The 26,619-nt window shown below is 41.3% G+C and overlaps 1 protein-coding gene and 1 long non-coding RNA gene across 4 annotated transcripts in view; one reads left to right on the top strand and one right to left on the bottom strand.

Annotated features, from left to right (window-relative positions):
• cntn4 (contactin 4) overlaps positions 1 to 26,619 on the top strand; it is a 213,203-nt gene that overhangs the window by 175,803 nt on the left and 10,781 nt on the right. For both annotated transcript variants that reach the window (XM_085455753.1, XM_085455752.1), the window contains exons 12-13: positions 9,861 to 9,988; positions 23,448 to 23,623. In XM_085455753.1, the coding sequence (XP_085311879.1) occupies positions 9,861 to 9,988; positions 23,448 to 23,623 (304 nt within the window). The remainder of the gene's footprint in view (positions 1 to 9,860; positions 9,989 to 23,447; positions 23,624 to 26,619) is intronic.
• On the bottom strand, positions 5,623 to 25,417 carry LOC146708887 (uncharacterized). 2 transcript variants are annotated; one of them, XR_014920395.1, is made up of 4 exons: positions 25,368 to 25,417; positions 23,455 to 23,604; positions 6,046 to 6,146; positions 5,623 to 5,966 (listed from the first exon to the last, which is right to left on the bottom strand). It is a non-coding gene; the product is annotated as an uncharacterized LOC146708887 (long non-coding RNA). The 2 variants fall into 2 exon arrangements; XR_014920394.1 differs by lacking the exon at positions 25,368 to 25,417 and adding an exon at positions 25,172 to 25,274.

Here is a 26,619-nt window from a genome sequence, read left to right as displayed (position 1 = left end):
ATGATATGTCTTCATCTTTTCTTTTCTTTTAGCATCAATAGCAATCTTAAGAGTTGCTAAGTGTAGCGGCAAGTCATTACGCTTGCTGGTGTGTCTAAATTTCCAGGAATGATGCTTCGGAAGGATTTTGCCAACTTAACTTTTACTGAACTACTGAGCATTACGATATAATGTACGACTGCATTACCATATGTCCGTCATTGTGTGCAGAGAACAAGAACGGAGTTTGGGAGGAAGAAGAGCGATAAAAAGCCAGAGGAGAGGAATTTAACATGCCTCTGATGCCTCTTTGACTCCCTGTAAAGGTGATCGGTGTTGAAGGGCGCTGACTTAATGTTCTTTGGCCCTCGCTTGTCAGTCATGATCACAGGCATTAATTGATTTTGCTGTTGTATTTGGAGACCATCAAAATGATTTGTAGATCAATTTGCCTTGCCGCTATTGTGGAGCTACCTCTCGCGGCCCACAGCATCACTCACAGGCAGAATATATCCTTTAAGCTGTCACTATTTCCCATCACGCAGTGCCATACATTGTCAGTCATCTATCAGTCTGACTCAACATTTGCTTAATTAGCACTTTTTGCTCTTCAGAGCAGGAGGGGGAGGGTTATAAAAGCCGTGCCTGACAAGAATCCCGCTTTTCACTAAACTCAAATAACACTCTGAAGTGCGATAAAGTGAATTCCGAGATGTTTGCCGAGATTAGGTCAGAGCCCTTTTTACCCGTCTGCATCCCATGTACTGCTCGCCGGGATTATTTTTATCTGGAAGACAGTGGCTGATATCATTTTTCAAAGTGAGAATCCGCCAGCGCAGCATGAGTAATCCATCTTGGTTCCTCTGACAATTTCCTGTGGAACATGTGTGTGCTCTTTATTCCTGAAAAGATCCCTCAGCACACGAGTGGAGATGAATATCTCTGGAAGGGGAATAAACCATCGGAGCACTTTGCGATTAAAGGAATCCTCTGGAAGCGCGTACACAACGCCCACTGTGCGGCCCATGCAGATAAACTCCCTCGCCTCGCAGTGCAATTACCAGCACAATCACATCATGTTCCACTGGCGGGAATTAAGATGTTCTCAATCAGGTTGCTTCATTAAGACACCATCCTATAAAAAATGCACACTTATACACAACATTTATTCTGAGAGGATTCATTTGCACCAATGTCCTCAGACACTACAGTGGTGTGTGTGTGTGTGTGTGTGTGTGTGTGTGTGTGTGTGTGTGTGTGTGTGTGCGCGCATAAAGTATGTTTAAGCTAGGAGGTTTTAGTTAGTTTTTAAGGTTTTTTTTAGCACTGATAGTTTAACAGCATTTTCGTGGCTGGGGATGCTTGGGATTATACGTACCTTTTCTCTTTACTGCTGAACTGCATCCATATTTGATTTTTACTCGTTACTTGGGAAATAGACCCAACAAGCACTTCCCAGGGACAAAACATCCAGTATTCAAATGGCTCAACAAACTTTAGCTAGAACTACTTTATAATGTTGAAAACAGAAGTATAATTCCTGTGCCTGTCAAAAAAAAAGCCACACACACAGAAATAAAAAGGAAATAAAAGAAGGATCCATCCTTGCTGTTGAAGCTATGTGGAAAAAAACTTGGCATTTCCCTGCTTACATTATGGTAATTCACATTGGAGCTGTAGCAGTAGTGTGCATTTCATAGAGTAAGAGATTAATACTTGCACTGCAGCTCAGCACCCCTTTGTCCCCTGGCCACGTTTTTATAAAGCTACAATATTGCCAAAGAAGCTTTAATTCTAACCGGTGCCCTGGAGACAAGTGTCAATACACAGTGAACCAAAAGGAAAGTCTTTCAAGTACTGTCTGCAACTTACTCCACTGGTAATGGAGCTAAATAGGAAAAAAATATATACGATCAGCACATAACTCTGCCTCGGGTTGCGTAGAGTGTCTTTGTTGAGACTTGGAGAGCGAGTGCTTATTTTGTGTCCATCATTCTTAATCATTTGCTCTGTCTTAAAGCAAGAGCTCCCTGCAAAGAGCGGTCACAAAGGCGCTTGTTATATTGTTGCTGAGCTTTGAGTGACACCTTCAAAAGATCTCCTGTCAGGCGGGTGTTTTCTACACGATTGATGGTAATTTTGTGGAAGGTACCGTTTTTGGTGGTTTTTTTGTTTGTTTATATAGTTTAAAGACTTGTAGGGTAAACTGGTTGGGTAATTGAGCTGCTTAATAACGTCTAACACACACAGAGAGTGATTTGTGCTTTTTGGCAACCTAGCGTTTTATTACGATGAGGCTCAGCACTGACTCAGCAGCACATGTAAGGCACAGCTAACAGGTATATTTCTCTGCTTTCACTCTAGTTTTGTGTGTGTCATCTTTAATGGTGAACAGCATGAAAAGCATGTTACATTTAACACATGTAGTTACAGCCTCAATTTCCCAATTTTACAACTTTATGATGTGTTAAAATTCATCTTTCTGGATACTGAACAAAAACCTCAACAGTGAAGGTGTCATATGACCTGGAGCCAGGTCGTCACGGAAACTCTGAGAAGTCAGCCGTGAGACGAGTGTACAGGAAGTGCAACTACAAAAATATTTTGCTTAAACGGTCTCATCAAATGTCTCCTTCCTAGTGGTTCATGTCCCGCTCGATGCACGGTCCGCTGTTTTGCAGTCCTTCCTCCACTTCATCTTCCAGAGCATCTTCCAGTGTGACGTTTGCAGCCTTCATGTCATTTTTGATTCATCCAGTGCTGTTTTGGTCTTCGCCGTGTCCTGTTGCCACCCAGGTCGTGTCGTGTGAGACCCAGCGGCCACCTTAGCATCTTCATCTCCATTGTGTGAAGAACTTGCTTATGCTTGGTGGTCACTAGCTAGGACGCTGACCTGTAGAATGCCACTGGGAGCACAATCGACTTGTAGACTTTCACCTTGAGGTAGATTGGCATCCTCTTGTCGCACAGGACTCCAGTGACCTGACGCCACTTCATCCACGCTACGTTCACACAGGCTCTGGCGTCTGGTAGGGTTTTGCAGTCTGAGGTGACAAGGGACCCGAGATATTTGAATTGGGTGACTTTGATCAGTGGCTCGCCATCAATGGTGATGGCACCGTCGGTCTGGGGGACGCTTTCGAGACTGTCTTATCAAATATATTGCACCAAAATGTATTCACCCATCACCAGTCCCCAAAATTGTGTTTGAAGTCCTGTGGTTGGAAATTATAGCACAGCCATTATTTTGTTGTTACCTTTATTAAAGGGATTGCTTCAATGATAAAACACCATTAAAACGTTAATAAGGCAGCTTGGACTGCTATCAGTCTGTTTCCATTTTGCAAACGAATAGGATCAAGCTGGAAATTACATGGAGTCTGTTTGTGATAATATAGCAGTTAATTGTGGTAAGTCTGCAGAAATTGCATGTACATACACAGATATTCATATTAACAACTTCCTTTCAAGTTCAGAGAGATGTCTAGAACCACACAGATCGGGAACAGAATTTAAATAATTCCTCCAGGAACAATGAGGCAGTTTAACAGCAGAGTGAAATGGGTCCTCAGCAACCTGCTTTTATATGCCAATGTAACTGGAATACAACCAGCTGACAGACAGTTACGTCTGGCCCCCTACTGCAAAGGCATGCATTGCAAATGAGCTTCACTCATCAGTGCAGACTTCACTCACACTGATTCGAACATGTTGGTAATTTTTCTGCATTTAGAAATTTGACTGCAGTTATTTTCAGACCTTCACCAATCTGTCTGTAAGTGGTTGTAGTCGGTCTGAGTCACACAGAAACTGCTTGGAGACAAGTTGCATCCCACCAGGTGACCTGAGCAATCATCTTGATTGATCGACAGTTGTCGCTGCATTGAAACTAAAGCAGTGATTTCTTTTTGGTTCTTCTACACCAGCCTGTTTTGGATATAGACTTTTTTAACCTAAACATCAACTGGTACTGGTGTGGTGTATTTACTGGATATCACTATTTCACTGATATTCATCCAACAGCTTCTAATGGGCTCTTACTCAGTCAGTTGCCACGGGCCTATGGCTTATGTAGCTAAAGAAAAGATAGAAAAACAAATGTCGAGGTTGAGTAGTCATAGACAAACTGCTGCTATTTCATCAAAGTTTGTCTCACACCGTGTTTGGCACTTTTGTTGATGCTATTTATGTGGGCACAGCTTCACATTTTAAAGCTGTGCCCACCACAAAGTTAATCATCTTCTGTCCATCTGCTAATGCTTTGATCATTTGCTGCAGCTAATGATCCATGCGACAAGGTGAGAGTCAGTGGTACAGGTCTGACTAGGGGAAAAAATCAATATCAATTACACCTATATCGGAGAATTGTCAAAACTAAATGCCCAGGTGTCCCTGTCTCACCAGTGTCTGCCAATAGCTTTGACTGGAAATTTTTTTTTTTTTTAAAGCGCATACCTGCTTTATCTCTAATTGACCGTTAACCTTGATGCATGCAGCGTCACGAGAAAATAGAAGGCAAGTTTGTTTAGTCACGATGCTGCATGAAGCATCTGAGAAGGGTTTTTTTCTGCAGTCGCACCGCATTCGGTGAGTTTTAGCATCCAGGGTCTGCGCTCCACAGCTGGGCTTGATTTATGCCACTGACAAGGCCGTTTCTCTCCAGCACAGCACACTGTGGGGAAGCTCAAGAGAGACAGCCTTTCAATTTATCTCAGACGGCCCCTCCCCCGGCCCGCACTTCAGGGTTTTTAAAGCAGTAGAGAGCATAGATCAACACCTGAAGTTAGGTCCCACCCCCTTATCCCAGCTCAGAGGATACGGTGACCTCGCCTCCTTCTTGGCACCCTCACCACATTACAGCTTCTGGCCTCCAGCGCTGTTAGTGATGCTGACGCTTTGATATAATTATGATTAGAAACGCTTCCTGCAGGTAGGTCGACGATGGCCGGCGCAGGTCGGAAATAGTAACACGAGAACACCTCACCTTATCTGTGAGTTTACCACGGAAGGCAAACACAATATCAAACACATCCCCCGCAGTACTGTTTTTTTACCCCTCCACACTTTCCACATTGAGTTAACTGGTATTTGGAAGTGAATGGCTGGCGAGGTAGTGAGTTGAGCACGCTGTTTGTGCTCTCAGGCAGTAATCTTTGTGTACAAAAGGCTTTAGCTGAGACTAATTATTTGGTGAAATCACCCTAAGCTCGCGAAGATCTCTCTCTTCCTGTGGTCTCATGGCTGAGTAATTCCACTGATAGAATCTTAACCCCTATTTTCACAAGCCGGCTTTATTTACCCTGTTAATTAAGCAGAGAGGCACGCCTCCGTCCTGCAGCCGCACCGCCAATCAGCCGCAGCATCTCGGAATCACCGAGCATTCAAGAACGCTCCTCTTCTTCGACGGCGACTTAGCGTGTTTATGTAGAGGGCAACTTAATATGATTCCTCTGTTTGAGGCGCCCACCGTTACAAACTCGTTCCAGGCTTGGTTCAAAACTGTTCCACTCAACACGCAATTTCCTTCCCTTTTTTTTTTATTACAGATTCATTATTTGGATTGTGACAGTTTCCTCTCGACATCCAGAATTTATCAAACAGATCAAAGACAAAATATGTCTGAATGAAAGATCAAAACAAGGCTTTCAAGTGTTTGTTTTTTTATGGTAAGGAAGCTTGCAAAAAGGCAAAGTGTGCATCTGTTAACATCGTCTCAGAGAGAACGTAAATACAAAAAACACAAAACATAAGGCTTTCAATTTGGACCGGGCTCTTCTCCTGCGATTTCCACTTCACAGCGCCTCGTGATAGCTGCTCTGTGACTGATGTTATTTGTCTCTTTCATCTTGGTGGAGAGCAGGGAGGATCAACGCTGTGCAGCCCCTGTCCTCTGAGGCTTGATCTCCCCCCCAAAAAATACACACCTGTGTTTTTTGGGATTACACGAGTACATTCGGACATCTCGCCGTGTTCAAAATAATCGCCTCCTTTTGGAGAGAATTACAGCCGTGTCCATTAAACCGTGTGAGGCAGGGATGAAAGGAGTGGCACTTGTGTTCATCTCACCTGTGAATTATTGATACCTCCCATCCTCTGGATTCTCCCGGGACCAGGGTGGAAAATGTCTCCTTGCATAATGGGCTCATCGCGCAGACATGTTGTCTGGGCTGCAGCGGAGGAGAGAGAAGACAGGGAGCAAAACAGAAATGTGTTAATAGTGTGTCTCCATCTCTTATTCAGCACTCCTGCGCCTCGGCTGACTTCTACTGTATTTGACCTCATCTTTTCTTCCATTAGCTTCAGACTGAAATGACGAACACTTATGCAGACATCCAGTCTGCTCCTTTTCTCTGTGATGTCAGTGAAAGGAAAGTTCCTCCCCGGTCTTTACATGAATCTACAGAGAAAAGTACACGATACGGTGAATGGCTGAGAATAGTCTTGGCTCTCTCTCCTTTGGGCTTGCACCACTTGTTCACGCTCTTACAAGACGCGCCAACACATGATGGCTTTTTCGTCCCTGAGGGTAATGGGATGGGGGATATACAGAGCACCGCGCACAAACGTGGGTGTTTAGTTATGTTGAGGAATTACGGTGAGCATCGTGCTGCAGGTAGACTTGATCTGGGTCAGAGCTTGTTCTAGTTAAAGCAGCATGCCTTTGCGTGTGTTTACGCTCGTGCTTAGTTGATGCGCACCCTTAAATTTCCTTTAAATACCACGAGTCATCACAGCAGCTCGGCTATAAACACGGGAGTGGCAATGCAATGCAATTCAATTAATGTACAGCAGTTGTTTTAATTGTGCTTACTCGGCTCCGTGTTACGGCCACTTGTAGGGCCGCAGTGCCATTTAATGGGCTGCTTTCCTCATAAATATCAGCCTGCAGGTTTGACGCCATTAACTGTGCGCTAGCCCACACTGCGATATGCCCCCGTGTAACTGATGGTCATTGTTGGCTACTCTGCATTCAGCACTTTTCTCTCAGCCTGATATAAACCCAGAAGTATCCACTCAGCAGCACCATGTGGTTTTAGAAGTAGATTCACTTACACTAACTACCTCTGCACTTTCTTATCGCATCCACCACTTGAAAAGAAAAACCCAACAAAGAGGTGGGGTGGAGGGGGAAAGACAGTGTGCCACACTGTATCAGCCACATTTCAGCTAAATGCTCCCAGTTAAACGCAAACAACCATTCTCACGTAACGGTGATGAAAGCTGATGAACTCGGACTGCGTCAGCAAATATTTGTAACAGTCAAATAGCTGTTTCAAATAGGTTTTTAAACCTGGTTGGACTGTTAATTACTGCAGTAGTAGGTATTTGGATACAGTGCTGACAGATAGTTTTAATTGGTGCTTTATAGAGCAGCAGCTATTAAGGGTCAGAGGAACAGCCCGGCTGATTCAGATATTACATTTCAATAACTTTTACTTTCTAGCGTGATTACAAAAACAGAAAACTAATTTTAAACAGGATTTTCTGGAAATCTTAAAATCGCCATACTTTTAATTGGACTCTCTTTCAGCTCAGTATGGTTTTTTTCTGGCCCAGAGCCTCACTTTTCAGATTGTCTCTCATCATATCAGTGCATTTTTCAGCCAACAGGCGTCTGTTTTCAAGAAAATATGTCCATGCTTTTGTACAGTACACTACCTGCCAAGCTCTAACAGCAGCAAGATAAAGCAAAAAATGAGCTGGTGAACACGGAGGCACATTATCCAGAGATATTACAGAGAGAGAGATAGCACTCAAAGACTCCTGAGTTGAATTCTCTCTGTGGGGGATAAAAGGGAAAAAAGCTTTTTAAAACCTTATGTTGGGTCAGAGTCAGTCGCATTTGACTGGAGACTCTATACATGTAGCGTTTTTATCCTGGTGACCATTAAAATTAAAGTTCATTTAAATAATTGTGCACAGTAAGTGCCCAGAGCCTTTGATTTAACAGCTGTAGACACACGTGTTTCTAAGAGTCAGATAGAGAAACACAGATAAAGGAAGATTTTGTGCACACTCATTACTTTTGGTTCCCACAAGTCAGATTTCAGTGTTATTGGGAAATAGTTCTCCAGGCTTTCTGACATTGGCTGCTTTTTCACTTATTTTCAGTTCAGTCTTTGTACCTGATCATTTTCAGAGGAATGATATGTCAGCATGTTGTGTGCCGTTAAAATCTGAGGAAACTAGACAAGTAGTGGAGAAAATAAGAAGTGGCAGACCACCTAAAAATATCCAATGTCCTTAATAAATAGAAGAAAATCCAGCAAAGACCTGACACAGGACCTAAGTGAGGCACCTTTATTTAATCCATTTACTATCTACTCATGACTCATCAGGATTACAGTGGAACTCAATGGAACACTATTGAGCTCAACATTAGTAACAGCGTGGGATTATCCTGACAGAGAAGGGACGAAAAGGCAGCGAGCATCCAAAGAAGAGTTTTGGATGTCCATCAAGAAGACTGGAGAACTATTCCTGAAGAGTCTGCTTAAACCTATTACATGAAAGCTTGTTTGAGTTCCATACAAAACAATGACTTTTAACCTCATTAGAATTGTACAAACTCTGTTTTTGCTCGTTACACCGTATTTCTATTTTTGTTTGCATGTTTCAATAAAGTTTTCCCAGCAAAATACAAAGAAATGACATGTGGCTCAAGACTTTTACACATATTCACCAGGTGACCAAAAATATAACTCCAGATGTTGTTTATTTGAAAGAACGTTTTAAAAACAACCTTTGAAAGTAGCGCTCTTACTGTAATTCTGATATTGTGACGATGGTTCATAAGGACAAACTGAAAGCTTTGAAGTTTACTAATCTGACATCCACTCCTCAGTTTTGCATTTCATGACCCTGAAAGATGACTCTGATTAAATGCCATGTAAATCTTCAGGGAACAATATGCTAATGTTGCATTCACAGCTTTATGAGCCTCCCCTGAAGTGGCTCGCTCACACTTCTTCATTTCTGTTTTTATATGTTACTTCCTGTTTGGAAGTTAATGACTAACTGATATTTACCTGCCTTTTATCTCTGTTATACTCTTCGTCCTGATAAAACCTGCTTTTTAGCGCCTAATTGCTACACACTCTTCACCAGCTAATTGCTGCCTGATGACTTGCCTTTGAGAAGGTGGCGTCCTGTGGGTCTATCAGATTCTGTTGCCACTGAAAAGGACACCGGTTATAGCAGCTAGCATTTGTTTTGTTTCTTTAATGTAGAGTAAGTGGTTATTGCAGATTTAGGTGTTCGTATGGACTAGCAGAGGGTCTTCACCCTCACTGCAGGCCTCTATTCGCTTTGACTCCTTTGACTGTTTTCACAGGTGAACGGGGCAGTTTAGCTACCACACATCATGTTCCCCTCTCACAATCAGGCTGACGCCATTATACAGTTTGCCGAATCAGCAGAGCGTTTCAGATAATTAAAATTCAGTGCGCTTTGATGAGGTGGTCCACCCTTGATTTCCCCCAACACTTTGCTTTCAAGGGCACAATTTCCATTTTTCCTCGTTATTTACAAAATGTCAACTTTTGTTAAGGCCTTTTGACCTTTTTTGAAGCACTTGTGGCTGTTGTGTAAAGGGCACGGAGCCACTATTGTCCTAGATATCTCCAAGTCATGTGTTGAATTAACCAGCCCTGAAAATACACTCCTATTTCTCATTGTTGTCATCTGCAAAGAAGCAGAACCTAATTAGAGACAGTGAGAAATTTTCTTTTCTGCGTATTCGTCACTTATCTTTTGTGCTATGTCAGCCATGCCACGTAGTTAAAATTTCACGATGCATGCACAGCAACATTTGTTCTTCTTACAAAAATCTGTTGCTTTGACAGTCACATAAATTATTTCCTTTTTTTTTGTAACCACAGAATCTCCATTCTGGACAACGGTAGTCTGCGGATATGGAATGTGACCAAATCTGATGCAGGCCTCTACACGTGTGTGGCAAGAAACCAGTTTGGTGTGGCAAGCAGCACGGGAAGCATCATAGTTAAAGGTATTTCCTGTTCAGCCTTTACGATTCACCACTTTTGCTTTTGTAGGTTTTTCCATCCCATATTGGTCACCTCTGTAGTTATAGAGAGAAAGGCATTGTTCTCCAACAACACGATGCCAATAATGAGATATGTAGATAGCTGGCTGACTGCTTGAATAGTAAAAGGAAACATGAGTAGTCTTCCTGTACTCATCTTTTGTCAGCCTGGAACCTTTGTATTTTGTGCAGTGTTTTCAGTTCCTTTATTGTTTTGATTGATCATGTCTAAACCTCTAAATCACTCAAAACTACCTGGTTAGACTGAGGCCCGAGTCACACAGGCCTAGAGATGGTGGACAACCATTTGGTCATGAGAGGAAAATGATTGCTGGACTTTGCTGGGGCTTGATTTGAAATCAGTCATTAAAACCCCAGTTATGCACACGTAGAGAATGGTCAGTGACTCACCGGTGGCTAGTGAAAAGCGTGGTTATTGGAGGTCGCTTGCTCCTAGTAGAGTTGGTTGCAAAGTCCAACTTTTCCGCAAACACCAACTATTTCCTAAGCTGCAGGGAAACTGTGAAAATTTTGACATAAACTGGAAATGCAGATTGTTTGCCTTCAAAAGTTGCAGCTTGTAAAATGTAAAGGTAGCAGAAGTAAGTCACAACTTTTACTTTGAAGGATGACAAGTGACAAGTGCTGGCAGACAAGTCTGCCTCTTTCATGCAAACTACAGGTGACGGTGGCGTCTCAAGGAGGACTCAAAGCATTTAACTTTATCTGAGGAATCTAAGTCTACCTTGTTTACACTGAGTATTGCTCAAATCTTACTGAAGCTGAATGCTGCTCTTTCACCCGCCTCCAGTGGCTCCCTGCAGCTATCAATATGGGAATGAAAATTTTATGTATCATTGCTGTAAGTTAGATCCACCAAATCTAAACACGTGTAGCTTACACTGAATCAAAGAAAAAGGCTTTAATATGTGCATCGAGCTCCACATCCTGAATCTTGCTGAACCTCAGTAGTGGAGGTGGTTAGCGTGGATGCAGACACATAAATGGCTCGTTTTTGTAAAGCTTTCAAATACAAAAAAAGAAAAATGTATTAGTGCATGATCAGATTTGATTGCTTTCACCAAAAGCATTACTGTTTTCATAGTATGCCTGATCTGTCGCTCTACTGCTTTGTTTTTTACTTCTGCTAATTTTAAAACTGTTCATCTGCTTTATGTTTTATTTATGATCAAAGTAAGCAACATTTAAGCTGATAATTTTCACAAATACCAGCAATGTTCAAAGTGGTATGCAGAGCTTTAGAACTACTCAGTTTAAAAGTAAGCTTGTTCAAGCTAATAGGCATTTTTTGCTCCCACTTCAGTGCTGTGTTAGTGACTGAATTAAGTAAACAATAGAAAAACAATAAATTTTAGTTTTATAGCTTCATCAATTAAATAAAAACACAGTATTATTGCAGAGTAGTCACAAAGATTTTAATTATATACTGAATGGAAATGTTGATAAGCTAATTAATACTTAATAGGCTTAATTATAGGTACAAATATGTTTTGCTCCTCTGTACAGAAATGTTTGCCTATAAAAGCTTGCTGATGCTTTTTTGCCAGTCCCTTGTTACAGTAGGTTTCGCCACTAAAAGCCACTTGAATAGATGAAATTACGGAAAATTTATTTGATGCTTAAATTTATTTAAGCATCATTTTTCAGATTTTTGCATCCAGATCACCCAGGAATTTGACAGGTGAAGTGTTGACTGGATATATTAAAGTTGTGACAATAATAGTTACTTAACATTTTCTTGCTCTTTTAATATACTTCTTATATATCCTGGTGTTTTAAGAAATTTGCAATATCCTAAATCTTACTGAATAAGAGTCCTCCGACCCATTCTGTGGACAAACATCAATCTGTCTGCCTCACACATTCTTCAACTGCCCAAATATTATAAACTTTTTGTGTAAGATGTTTCAGACTTTCTGTAGAACAGATTCAGTTTCTGGATTCAGTTCTGGAATAGCTCTATTTGGGGTGAAAGCAGCCACCCTGGAATCATCGAATAACCAACAATCAATCACACATTGGTTTGTTTTGTGTTATTGCTCACACAAAGACTCATTTTGCTGACTGGAAACAAAAGAAACCACCTTGTTGATGAAATATTAATATTAGAAAAAGATCAAATGCACACTGAGAGAAAATGGGAATTAATTTTATACAATATGACAGCCTGTAATTTAATTTCAACTCACCAGAGACTATTTGCAGTAATGCTGATGACATCCCCTTTTTTTCATTTCATTACTGTACCTAAAAATCCCAATAAAGACAGTTGGAGGGAAAAATTTGTAACAGCTCCTCTAAACATTGACCAGTGACGACTTGGGAGTGATGGATCAATTTCTATAAGTAGCGCTTTTCACAGACTTAAAAGTCACAAACCGCTGTGCAACAATTAAAACACAATTAATATCAGTCTGTAAAGTAAGACATGACAGCGGCTTTGGTTAAACAGCATGTATCAGTGCCCCAGGAATGAAACCAGGCTGCTTCATCATGGAGACAAAGCTCTGGAATGAGAAACACATACAGCAGCTGCAGTGGACAGGAGCCCACACTATTCCACTTACCTTTAACATTACTCCTGAGTGACAGTGCAACGCCTTTACCTATAGTAGCACCTACAGAATACCAACCTACTGCTGCTGGATACCTGTTTTATTTTCCTTAAAATAAAATAGCCACAAGTGTTTAATTTTCATTCATAAAAAATGGCCGACACATCTTATCTTCTGATAAGTCCCACAAAAAGCAGTTTTTCCCCCCTCTCTCTCTGTGCTGTCATTACTAGACAGAGACACCTCAGCTGCTATGTCTGTTTGCAGAGATGTTGAAATCATTCGGCTCACTGCCTCGCTGTGCCCCCCAGTACCAGCAGAAGGATATACTGCGAGAAAAAAATAGTCTTCGTGTTGTTGGATCATCTGGGTTGGGGATTGCATTTCTGCACCGGTGCTGTGACTTATTATACTTCATTAAAAATAAATGTGAGCTGGGTATAAAGTGCGGTGCATTCTGCGGCGGCTTTATGCTGTGCACACCGCAGCTTTTCTGTCCCATTTCCACAGGGGATAGTGTTCTCACCTCGTCAGGCTCCCGGAGGATTTGCTGACATATTCAGTGAACTATACCCTCACTGTGACCTCCTTTTCACAGGGGTTCCTGGGCTCATTTGTGCTATTGTTACATGTTCTGTTTTGACCTTCCTCGTTGAGCAGCTTCTTTTACATTTATAGAGTTATTGATTTTCAGTATATTGCCCTGAGGGAGAAAAGTTCACGCCTCATATTTCAAAAGGTTTTTCATATAAAGGTTTTCTATCTAGATTTGCATGTACTCTGTAGTTCAGGAATTTTCACACGACGCATACAAGTGCAGTTCTCGCAGCTACGACTGCATTTCTTCGGCTTCACCAGAAGCAGAATATTCCGAGACGCCGAGGTAAACCCCGTGGGTCAGAGCATGCTGGAAATTCGCTCACACCTTCTACTCACCGCCTAAGAGAGAGTACGATTCACTGTAACCTCATATGAACATGCAGAATACATTGATCATTCGTCTGCGCTGTTATTAAATACCCGTGGGGGGGAAAGAACTACACAGGTCAAAAAAAAAAAGAAAATCTAATAAAATCGTGCCCAAATCCTTCCAATACCCTGTGTGAGAAATACTGCAGCTAAAATCATTTTTCATAAAGTCTCGAAGACAGAGCTTCTTCTTCTTTGTGTGTAGTTTATAGTTTTTGCTCAGAGGTTCAATCCATTAAATTGTCCTTCTTCTACAAGTTAGCAGTCTGTAAAATCCTTTGAAATGCAGTGTCAACAGAACAGTCTGCTACCATATCAGGGTTTTTTTCTCCAATTATCCAAGTAGTTGCCATAGAAACATGGATTAATTGACTTGCTCAGCCCCTGCAGGCTAGTGTTTGATTGAATACTTTAAAAAAAAAACATTGATTAATGTCAATGAGAATAACAGCGAGAAGAAAATCCTGTTATTGTATCTATATGTTCATTCTCCTTTTTAGCCAAAAACACGTCACATAATGGAATTTTAAATAACTCTGTTGCAGCTCTGTCTTCTGTAAATCACTATCAAGGCGTGTTTCCTTTTTCTGTTGAATTATAAAAGACAGATTTCATATATTATGAATGCCTGAAAGTCAGCAACAGTCAAGGATGTGGGGAGAGCTTAGAGTGCACCTTGCCGCTGATTTATGCTGATGCCTCGCTCTGGCTCCCATTGACGACTCTGCCGCTCTACCAAATGCAGTACGCCTTGCATAATAGAAGTGAGAGAAATTAAAGGATCACGTAACCTCAGAAATTCATTGGTGACACCTGCAGCCGTTACGTGAATTGCAGTTATTATTCTGTTTCTCTGGGTTTGCAATGGCTTTTGCACGACTTATCCTACTCAGGTCTTTATTTGGCTGTATGAGATATCTTGCGTCTGCGCTAGCAGGCACCCTAGCACTAGGTACAATTTAAAAAGACCAACTGAGATCAATCAAAATTGATCCTAAAATAACCAAACAATGCCTCGATTAAGCAAATACTCCACCCACGTTGACTGCAGTTTTTCACTCATGGTTAAATTTCAATATGGCCAAACAGACTTCCAGACTTTTAGCTGAGCAACCAGAGAGCATTAAGGGGCAGAGAGGAGGATGCTACTCTCAATGTTGTTGCCTCTTTTCAGGAGGACGCAGCTGAAGTTACACAATTACACAGTGAATTTGCAATTATTATTATATTTACAGAATACCACAGTTTTTGTCTTGGTCGTATCATTTAATTTTGTTGTATTTATCCGCAACACCTTAAACGCTGGTCCGTGAAAATATTGTCTGACGTTAAACCGGTCCGTGGCGCAAAAACGGTTGGGGACCGCTGGTCTACGGAACAACAGCTTTCCGACTGTATCTGTACAAATACTGTCCTGCTGAGTTTTTAGGGCATATTAAATGAATGTTTTAAAAGATTTTGTCATGCCAGATCTGGCTTCAAAGCGGGATTTCAGAAACCAAACGATAATGTGTCGCTAAATCCATCTTTTACACTATGTATCTATCATAGCATTTAGCTCACTAACTTAATCTTGCTTAACTTGTTTGCTAATGCTAAAGCACAGTACTGTTGATATAGCAAACAGAAAACAGGCCTCTCTTATGGCAATGCCCTCGGGAGCAAGCATAACCATCGCATCCTTTGGATTTTTGCAGAAAATATGTCCTCACAGAGAAATTATGCTTTAGGCTGTGAGAGCCAATGAGAGAGTTGTGGCATGTTATTTTATTTATTTCATTAAAATTTATTCAGACATTTCCATAAAGTGTTTTTTGGGGGGTTGTTTTTCAAACATTTAATGATGATTAATGTATTTGTCTCTTGCAAATGTTAATTTCTGGGATATTTTAAGTGCAACTTTAAAACCTGATTAAAAAGTACAGCATTGCTGTACCATCCTGCACCAGTTCCACTCTCTCTTTCCCATTTATCAGACACTGTGAAATGAAAATGGTAGAGAACACCCCCACCCGCCCCCAGCCAATCAGTGGGAGTAAGAAGGGGGGCAGTGGAACCTGCTGCTCTCCCTGTAGGTTCAGGTTGATGGCCTATATGTGGTTTTCCAATCAGGCTGCAAAGAAACACAACCATGTCTGTCCTCTCAGCATAAACAGACACCGCTGTTATCCACTCATTATTCTTGTGAAAAGGAATATGGGTTTTATTTGACACCCTCACACACTCGCTTCCTTCCCATCATAATATGTTAAAGCTGTTTTCTGTGGCTGATGTACAAATGTTCCTGTATATGAACGTGTGCCTTTCTGTCACAAGTGATATTGTTTGCAAAATGGGATGGGGTAATTTACATGCACTACTTCATTGAGGATTGGAAACCTGTTTAGCGGGGAGAAATTTGTGTTGCGGGATCAGCCCTTATGGGAGATGACAGTAGTTTATTCAAATTGACTTTGGTGATATGAATACTGAAAAATACCTGTCAAACAGCATTCTGTATCTCCCGCTGTGAATAAGCCACCTCGCACACAGCAGAGGAGCAGTCACAACAGATGAGCCCTGTTAATGTCCCCATTATTCCAACACTGGGGGGATATTAGCAGATTAATTGCACTTGATTATAGACGTGCTCTCGGAATTTTGATTACACTGGAGATGAGCCGTTGCAATTAGGGTTGCCGCCGATCATTACGGATGGTCAGTGAACTTAAAACTTCAGAGATCCTACAGTGTTCACGTCAGTTTGGCTCTCTCAAGCAATTCATCTTTTCGGCGCTGTGACCCACTGTAGCAGCCATTTGTTTTGGAGACATTTCAAAAGTAGACGAGGAATATTCTGTCATTGTGGGCGACATCTAGAGAGATCTTTTTCGTAGATAGGTAGTTTCCCTCTGTCTGCACCACAAGGTGCACATGCGTGGATCTTAAAGACTGAAAGAAAGATGAAACTAAAGATGTTCACCGTGGGATGAATTATCAATTTGGTGATCCCATAACACACGGGTGGGCAACTCCAGGCTTTGAGGGCCGGTGTCCTGCAGGTTTTAGAGCTTACCCTGGGTCAACACCCCTGAATCAAATGATTAGTTCATTACCAGTGTTCGGGAGAACTTCAAGATATGTTGCGGAGGTAATTTAGCCATTTGAATCAGCTGTGTTGGATCAAGGACACATCTAAAACCAGCAGGACACCGGCACTCGAGGCCTGGAGTTGCCTACCCCTGCTGTAACATTTTGTCAGCTCCTTAACCAGGACAAAAATCTCACTGTATTCACTCATGAAGAGTCAACTAGAAAAATCACAACATGATTGAAAATAAGCATACTATACTACGAGTATGTTACGTCGTCTATCCATTTTGCACCACTTATCTGGTTCACAGCAGCAGTCTGAGCAAAGAAGTCCAGACTTCCCTTACCCTGGCCCGGGGGACACCAAGTTGTTCCCAAGCCAGCTGAGTCCTGGGTCTGGCCTCAGGACCTCCTCCCAGTAGAACATGCCTGAAATATCTCACCGAGCAGATATCTGAACCACCTCAATTTGGTTCTGTGGATGAATGATGTGGATGAGCGATCCAAGTAGCTCTCAAATGACCATTCTCCTCACCCTGCCTCTAAGGGAGAACTCAGTCACACTTCATAGCTCTTTAACCTTGCTTGTAAAATTGCATGTTTGCACAATTTCCAACTAGTGCTAGATTGGTACAGTAAATGAATTGGTACAAGCACTTTCATGCAAAAACTTTGATTTGTTTTTCAATCACCCACCTTAATCTGGCTCTCAGTGCACTTGCACTACCAGCACAGTCATCATGTTAACATTGTCTGGATGAACATCTAAGCATACTTTGTTAGCTGCTGATGACTCCACGACAGAAGACAAATAATCTGTTTCATTTTACACCCTAGACTTAAATGTGGTTACCAGTTCTCTGCTGAATTCCTACAGTTGCTTTTCCAAGCGAGCCATGTCATCCAAGTTGGATGGCAGCAACGATATGAAATAAATGCGATTCCTGACAGCCATATAGAAAAATAATGAGCTGCCATCTGTCAGTAATCACCAGCAGGTTGCTACAGATGTGCCACCACACAGAATACAGTACCGAGAGGATCTTGTATCTATCTGTTGAGCAATGGAGACAAGGTTTTCCTTGCCATTCAAGTTTGTCCTTGAGGAACTTTTGATAGGTCCTTCAGAAAATAAGTGGAGCACAAAAAAACTGCATCGGAGGATTTTCTGGCGTGCTGATGAATCTGTTGATTTGAAAAGGAAGAGGAGGTAAAATTGCGAGTGAAATGATTGCTTTTTAAAACGGTAACCACATTTTTTTGTTCTTAAACGACCTGCTAGGAAACTCTGAGGATTCGCCAAGGTGATGCACGATGCTACGCTGATTCACTTTGAAAAACCTTAGCCTGACATGCTTCGTCACAGTTTAGATCCTTTGTGAAGACGTCTTTTCTTACCTGCCAGTGAAAGAAAACATTTCCTTTTCAGGTTTGTGTTTGTCTTGAACCCTGACGAGTCCGGATCTTCTGCGTGGGTCTCAGTTTAAAGATGATTATAAATTTGTTTTCCAAATACTCTAAATCATGCGGCCTGTGTCTCGTCCCTGTGCTCCACTATTCAAGCTCGCATTGCTCACCTTTAGAGGAAACTTACTGAGTATATATATATATATATATATATATATATATATATATATATATATATGTGCACTGAGGGAGACTGCACACTTCGCATTACGGCTTTAGATCATTAAAGACAGAGGATTCTCCACAGCAGGGAGGGAAATGTGTGGGCATTATTCATAATGTTGGAAGGAAGACTGGTGAAACTGGCCTTGTGAGGCATGTCAGTGTGCCTCAGAAAGGAGCTCAGGGTCATTTGGTAACTGTAAGCTAGCTCTGTTTTCTGGTCAACCATATGTTATTGTTATACAGCTTCTCTGAGTGTTCCCACTGTGTGCCGGTGGTCTGTATATCATTTGTTTGGCTTCATTAGCTGTCTGTGCATCCTAGGCTTCCTTCAGCTGCTTTGCCTTAGAATAGAATGCCATGCTGATTGCTGTTGGTGTTTTTATTTTGCAAATCAACTCCAAAATTGCATCTGATATTTTCTTCTCTGTTTCTTTCATCATTACCATCTGTTGTGAATCTTGTGCCCTTTATATACACAGAAATTCACATTAACTACTTATATTCAGATTCCAGCCAGAAACTCATAGACATTTAGAAATAAAGACGTAGTTGCTGCTGGTGGCGATTTATCAAAAAAATGATGTAGGTGGTTGGCAACCTTGCTTTCATAGAGGAAGAAAACCAGAATACAAGCAGTTGGCAACCAGCTGACTCGAGTCTCCTACTCAGAGAGATATGTCGCAGAGTAGTTTGACTCATTGACACAGACGAACTCAGACGGGTTAACAATCTGTCTGCGTTTATAAATTAGACAGTAGTTATTTGCAGACCTCTCTGAGAGTGCAGTCTATCCCCAATCACCTTGCAATGTTAATATATTTTTTCTTATCAATCACTTTTCTACTCTGTCAGAGCACTGAAAACGCTTTACACAACCTGCGTCATTGCCCTTGCTTCATGCCACAAGCACTTTCTATGTAAGTGCTTTCTATCTAACGTTCGCACTCCGATGAATGCATCAGAGAGCAACTTGGGGTTAGTATCACGCCCGAGGATGTTTACCACGAACCACCAGCCTTTCACCTGAGCTACAGCCAGGTGAAAGAGCAGAGGTTTAGAGTGTTGCATAACCAACTGGTCACCACAACTACTTGCAATTAGTTTCTGACAACAAGAATATTGAATACAACCACTAATTAGTTTTTCTTAAAGGTCTGGTGTAAGTGAGCCATTAAAAAAGCACACAGTTAGATCATGTTTTACTCGTTAATTAGTTCCGTTCTATGACCAAAACATTGAATTTCTCATGTGGTATCATTCCAGATCAAGTCATGAATGCAAACAATGGAGGATGTTCTTTTAGAAAAACATGGTATCAGATTTGACACCCAAGTCATTTCAAGTTGATTCAATATACTATACTAAGTAACAATATAGTGTTAAATACACAAATTTGTCTGGGAAGAATTACCAAAGCAGCTATTTTTTTGGACATGGATATTCAAGGCTCTTCACCTCCTGCACAGGTAATTCAGCAGTGAGCAAGAGATGTGTTTAATTTTTAAAACAGATTTTTGGAGGAAAGCATGAATCGCAGTGTTGACTTGGAGGTTTCAGAAGCCCGTGGTGCTAGTTTTAATAGTTTAAACAAGGTGCAAAAACAGCAAAAAAGAACTTACATAGTAGTACAAGTTAAAGAAGTATGATTTTGTCAAACCTGATTGCATTTAGTAAAGTCGGGGTTGCTCATGTCTAAATGCTTTGAATTATTTGAATTATTAACTGTGCAACAGCTCATATTACATGTATCACATGTAAAATATGTTCAGATGCTTGAATGTAAGTTTTACGTTGGTATGACATGTTTATTATATAAGACATGGTTTGCATGGTAATATGTAGTTAAACAATGATGAATGAGCCAAAGTGGCACTTTGCACTTCTGTCAGAGCGATAAGCGAGCAGCATGGTGGGGAGAGAGCGCAGTGGTTTTAATAGGCTTGGTTAAGTGGTGAGATGACGTTGACAGACAGATGTTTGAGCTGTGCTAGAAAACCTGTGATCATACGTCAGTATCTTAGCTGCTCCTTGGATGAGCTAGGTCAGCTGAGCACTGATCAGGTGTTGTAGTACATCTGCTCATTTGACCCTGTTTGATTACACTGGTTAACAATGTTTCAGACATCCTCAGCTCCATCACATAATATGTGCTATTTCTGTTTGATTTTGAAATCCAGATGTGACAATTAAAATAGCTGAGTAACATTTCCAAGATGGTTCATTTCTTTATATTTTGCTGCTATTGTACATTGATTTGAAGAGTTTGAATCATAAATTGTAAGTTTACTTTATGGTCACTTCACACTATAATATTTCACCTTTAATATTATGTAAGAATTAAAAACATCAGAAAAAAGGTCTATATAGCCCAGACTTGAGTGAAACAAAATTTTACAACTAATAGCAGATTTATTTCACCTCAAACACCGAAAAACTGTCTAACAGCTTATTGTGAAAGAAGAAGAAGAATTACAGATTTCCTGCTACTACAAAGGTCATGTCGAGCGTCTGAGTACAATGGATGCGGGACACGACCATGGAGATAAGATTTGGAATTTGACATTTCATACTTGGCACATTTCTATGAATCTGACCTGATGAAAAGCAGATTAATAGTTTAGATAGTGACCATCTAATAATTACTATAGTTTCCCCCCATTCTGCCCATTTTCGCCAAATCTTAAAGGTTAAAATGTATTTAAGTGATTTCTGGCTTCAATTAAAATTTTGGGTCTTAGATCTGAGCAAGTAGATTATCATGAAAACTAGAATCAATCAGCAATTTTAAGCAACAAGTTCCGTTTCAGTGACTAAAATTTAATTAGTTAATGGAACCTTTACAGTTGTGCACTGCTACCAGGGCACTTGGACATCTGAGACGTTCAAAAACAGAGACAAGAAACCTTTTCAGAGACAACCTGCCTTTTCACATAACAGCTTTCCAGTCTCAGTCATTTAAAAACACTGTTAAAAATCAACTCTTCTCACTGACTTTCAGGTCTACCTCAGCAAGTCCTGGCTTTTTATCATGCGAGCAGTCTTATTCAGTCTATTACTGTTTTATGTGATTACATTTTTACTGAATTTGTTATTTTACTGGTTGTTAAGTATGAGTTCTGTTTGCATTGCCTGTACAACAGATTCTTTTTAATCATAACTTGACTTGGGATCTACAGTAGCATTGCTGTAAGCAAGTCCTATCAGACTCTGCTTGATTATTTATACAGAGTATACAAAACAAGTGAAGGGGGGCCTTCACCTGTCGGATTTTTCTCCCACAATCACTGTTAGAAAACCGTCATAGCATCAGTATTTAATGGCTTGCTTTCATAAGCTCACTTTAATTTACATTTTTGATTAAACTGAGGCCGTGGGTTTCTTCAGCCGAGGATGGGCGACAGAGTTAGACTCTTGTCTACAGAGCCCGAGGTTTTTCTTCTTACTGATGCTGACTGTTCCTTAAGGTGGATATTTCAAATGATGGCCTGGGGTCTGAAAAAGTTCCCAGGTCCCTCCCAGCCTGTCTCAGCACACGGGCTCGCTCTCTGTCTTGTCTCGGACTGACCCTGCTAAGTGAGCGTTACTGTCCTCCCCGTTTACAGTAGCAGTAGGTAACAAGGCATTATACAAGATAGAAATCAATCAAATTATGCTCAAGAGTCCAGTGTGTGGTTGTGTAACCAACCTTGGTTGTCCGTATAATCTGTCACAAATCATGACAGAGGAGGGTAATAAGGCAGCATACCCCCCCATCATTGTCACTGTGAAACCCCCGGAGGCAGTAAGACACCAGGCAGCGCACAACCACACGACACAAGGAGAGGAGATGACGACAGAACACACCAGTCCTGCTGTAGAAATAAGGAAGAGAAAAATAGTTTATTCCGTGTTATACAGGTAACACGAACAGAGTGAGTTCTCTTGACTGTGGATCTCTGTGGGTATTTCCTCTGTAGATCCTTCCCAAGCCTTTTTTCCCCCCACCACACATTTCCTTCTTTCTCCTCACATGATTTGGAGTAACCATCTCTCCAAGAACACCACTGCAGAGCACACCTGACACTTTTTTTTTCAGAGAAATGTGTTTCTTAAGCTTTATATTTTTTAGCTTTTCTGTTCCTTCCTGCACTTGTTCTACAAGGTGTAGCCAGCCTGCAGAAGCAGACCGAGCACACACAGAGACTTGAATACCTCCTGTGTGTTATTATGGGGTTTTTTTTCTTTACTGCACCGCCATCGTTCACCATTTAGCCCCTGCAATAGAGGACTGGGCTTCTCAGACACACTTTCATTGTGTATATGACAAGACCCAGCAGCTGATAGCATTCTGGCCTGAAATCAGAAAACGACTAGATAAATCACATTGGGAGCGTGCGGTAGCATCTGTGTGTGTGTGTGTGTGTGTGTGTGTGTGTGTGTGTGTGTGTGTGTGTGTGTGTGTGTGTGTGTGTGTGTGTGTGAGACAGAGAGGGGGAGCCAATACAATGAAGGTATCGAATTCACTGTGGATGAAGACTGCACTGCCGGCACTTTCTACATGAATCTATGCCTGTCCAGGGATCATTTGCCATGGTTAATTTAGTCCATGTGCTCAGAGTGGCTATTTCAACCAAGTAATCACAGCACCCCCAAGAGGGAGACAGGTGCTGCACACTCTGAGTATAAAGCCTCTCCCTCCCTCACGTCCTTCCACCTTCCCCCTCCATCGCTAACATACGAGTGCAGATAAGGGACGCTCGTCTTATTCCCATGTGCAGCCACTGTAATGCACTGCAGGAGAGAAAAGAGAGCACTGACGACTGGAAGAAGTCCTGTTTGCTGTTTTCCTAGCAGTTCGATTTGGGAATTGCAGCCGGTTCAAGGGGAGTTCCAGTCTGCAGGCTGAGATGACAGTGACACATGGAGGCTTCGCGGGCTGCAGGAGAGACACGTCTCCACAGAGACAAGCTCAGGCCGAAACTAATACCAGTTATTGTAGCTGTGCACCCTAGTTTGCTATGTGCTCCGTCCCGTATATCCTTCTATTAACTCAGTCTGACATATCCATAAGGATGATGGAAGGGCTCTGCTTTTTGCAAAGCCATTTCCTGTGCTGAATTATAATGCCTGGAAAGAGTAGAGGCGTGCAGCGTGCTTGATCAGACGTGCGTGAATATGAATGTGTGTTTTTTCAGAGCCTACCGTCATCACCACGCTGGCCTCCACGCTGGACGTCACCGTCGGGGAGAGCGTGGTCCTGCCCTGCCAAGTGAGCCACGACCCGTCTCTGGAACTCAAGTTCACCTGGTTCTTCAACGAGCAGCTCATCCACTTCGGGAGCCACGGTGGATTCTTTGAAAAAGTGGGAGGCGTAAGTCAATATTTCATCATTCATGGTTTCTGACAGGCCGCGAGACTAACAGGCCTCTGGTTTTAAAACAAGCTGTCATGTTGTGAGAGGTGTGCAGACAGGATGCCTTCATGCATCAGTCCGGGAAGCCTTTTTGCTATGAGCGCTTATATAGTATTTGGACATTTTATCCCCAAGAAAACAAAATATGCCTAAAAACAACAAAACTTGAAATGGGGGTACATTAAATGTGCATTTCTATCCCAGTAGCTATTATCGAAAAACATTTACCCCCTAGAATTAAATAAGGCAGTAACTATGTGTATGTGTTTGAGGATTTTAGCCACACTTTATTTTCTTTTTAAAGTATATTTTTCAGCCAAATGAAAAGAGAAATCAGGTAAAATCTTAGTTTTACTCTCTAATTCTATCTAATTTCTTATCTGCTTGAGCAGTAAGGACAAATCACCAGGCTAACACATAAAGACAGACAATCAAACACTCTCACATCCATACCTACGCCCAATTTAGATTCACAGATTAACCTAAAATATATGTCTTTGGACAGACACAGAGAGAACATGAAAAGAAGGCTTCCCGGCTCTGTGGTTTGAACCTTCCCTTGGTTTCGTTCTCCCTGTGCTGATGACTTTCTTTGGTTTTCTGCTTCATCTGTTACAGATGGGAGACAGATAAAGCTTTGAGTGGCCAGTGAGGCTAGAAAAGTGCTATTCTATGCCACTGACAAGTGTATGATTTAATAATAACGTTATATCAGATTCCCTCATTATGGTACCAAATTATCGGTAGCAAATCAGCGTACTCAAAAGGTGCAACGTGGTGCTTTCAGAGTGCATCACCTAGCAATATATATATATATATATATATATATATCATCGGATTGTTTTTTTTTTTATGTGTTACTATTTATGAGTCCTTGCCAAGATAATACGACAATGCAGTTTAAAAATAATCTTGTTTTGTGGTCACATGTTTGTGGCATTTCAACTTGGTGTTGGCCAAACTATTCAGCATCAATGCTCCTAAAATGGTTGAAGGGTGTTTCTCCCAAGTCTGCTATTATATTGTTTAAATACCAATAAATTGGCAAATAGCTAATATCGGCCTCTAAACACACCAACGGTGTAGGCTTTATCCCTGGAGCACAAGCTGACGTTATCCCCCATTGTCTTCCCCCCCAAAAAACGATCACGATATGATGGCAATAACCGCAGCGTAAATGGCCAGATACTGATGTTTCCACATGCAGTCAGACCCCCTAATTTTAGTTTTATATTTGTATTAATGCAACAAAAAATTGAATGAAAATAGAGTACCAGATAGATGTCAGTTAATTACATCTATCAGCAATATAAACACAGAAGACTAAAGGTTCATCCACACAGGAAGTGATTCATGCAGCACCCTCTAGCTGATAGTTAGTTGCTAGCAGACATCCCAGGTTTATCTTTGTAACTGTTGAATGTATTGTCATTAAACAGCACATTTCACTTTCATTGGTAGTCGAGTTGAACAAAGTTTTGTGTTCCCAGCAGTTATTTCACTCACTGTAGCTTTAAGACTCTGTATGTCATCGACTTTCTGTTATATCTGGTCACCAAGTAGCTTCCTGTGTGGACAGTTGCTAAAAAATTGCTCTTTTGGTGAGACAACAAACTAACCTAACAACAAGTGAGAACAGAAATAGAACTTGTCCACAAATAGTGACATCCAAACTGGAGTGTTCAGCTGTGTTTGTGCCCACCTCGCCAAAACACTGTTGTGTGTAATTTCAGGAATGCTAATATTTGCTAATGTGCTAGCATGCTAACGGCCAATGGCATAGCTTAGCTGTAGGGTTTCTCCCACGAGAGAGCATCATTTCAAATTCTGTTTATTGTCACACTCCAGCTTTGATAACATATATTCCACATAAGCTGAGGCGCATAATGTATAATTAAAACTCAAACCTTGTTGAGCTTCATGGAGGAATCCTCATTTTATTAGCACCACTGCTACATAAAAGACATTGATTTATTGCCCAACCCCCTTCAGAGATTTCATTGTATAAAAGGTCCAGATGTGACTCTGAAGATTAATTGGTACATCAATATTATACTTCTTCTCTTAGCGGGGTCATAATAAATTCAGCCGCAGTGCAGAGGGAATGTTTGTATCAAGTGTATAATTTATGGGCAGAAAAAATTTGCTGCCTGTGGTTTATGTTAAAAAGAAATTTACATACATGCAACCAGTCTCAGTGAGCTCCTGTATACTTTATAAAGTCCGCAGCTTATACCTCAGCATGCCATGCACTGTTTTGAGTTGGAGGGGTTTTTTCTCTTTTAGCTAAAAAATGCAAGGCTCCTTTAAAAACTGCAGGCAATACAGAGGGGAAAAAATCCAATGCAGAGGCGTTTTTTTTCTTTCTGTTTTCTTTATGATTTAGGTGTTTCTAGGATCGTGATTTACAGTCTCCCCTCCTTAATAAATTGCTGTTCGTCTACACTTATATTGATTAAGCTACCAGCCACTCCATAGAATTCTTACTGCCACTGTGCCACATATTTCCGCCATGTCCAATTTATCACAGAACCTGCTCAGCTCTGCCTGGGTGAAATGATAATGTAGGAGAGGGAATTGCAATTAGAGATGGAATGAAAGGCTCTCTTAAAGAACTAACTATTAGACTAGCCATTAGGCTGCACCGTATAACTGAAGCGGCTCCATACCGCAATTCAAATCAAGCCATTAGAGCAAGTTCATTTCTGTAATCACAGGGATAAAACAAATGCACGGTGCGCACATGGTATAGAGAGGCATTTCTTTGTGCTTCTTTAGAATATAGATGGAAAGTGGGAGTGTGGAAATATGAATTCCTTTTTGAAGATATGAGAATAAGCTTTCTGTTTGGTTTCGTTTGTTCCCGCTTGGCTACAGAAAAAGTGAGCGTTGAATTGGAATCACAATAGCAGGTTGCTTACGAAACTCCTTTGCTTGTTTGTGTGTTTGCGGGT

The sequence above is a fragment of the Copadichromis virginalis genome, linkage group LG5, assembly GCF_057382275.1.
Source record: "Copadichromis virginalis isolate Kocher_CV1m ecotype Utaka linkage group LG5, C_Virginalis_male_GT1.1, whole genome shotgun sequence".
Classification (NCBI taxonomy): domain Eukaryota; kingdom Metazoa; phylum Chordata; class Actinopteri; order Cichliformes; family Cichlidae; genus Copadichromis; species Copadichromis virginalis.
This window is presented reverse-complemented; position numbering and strand designations above follow the sequence as displayed.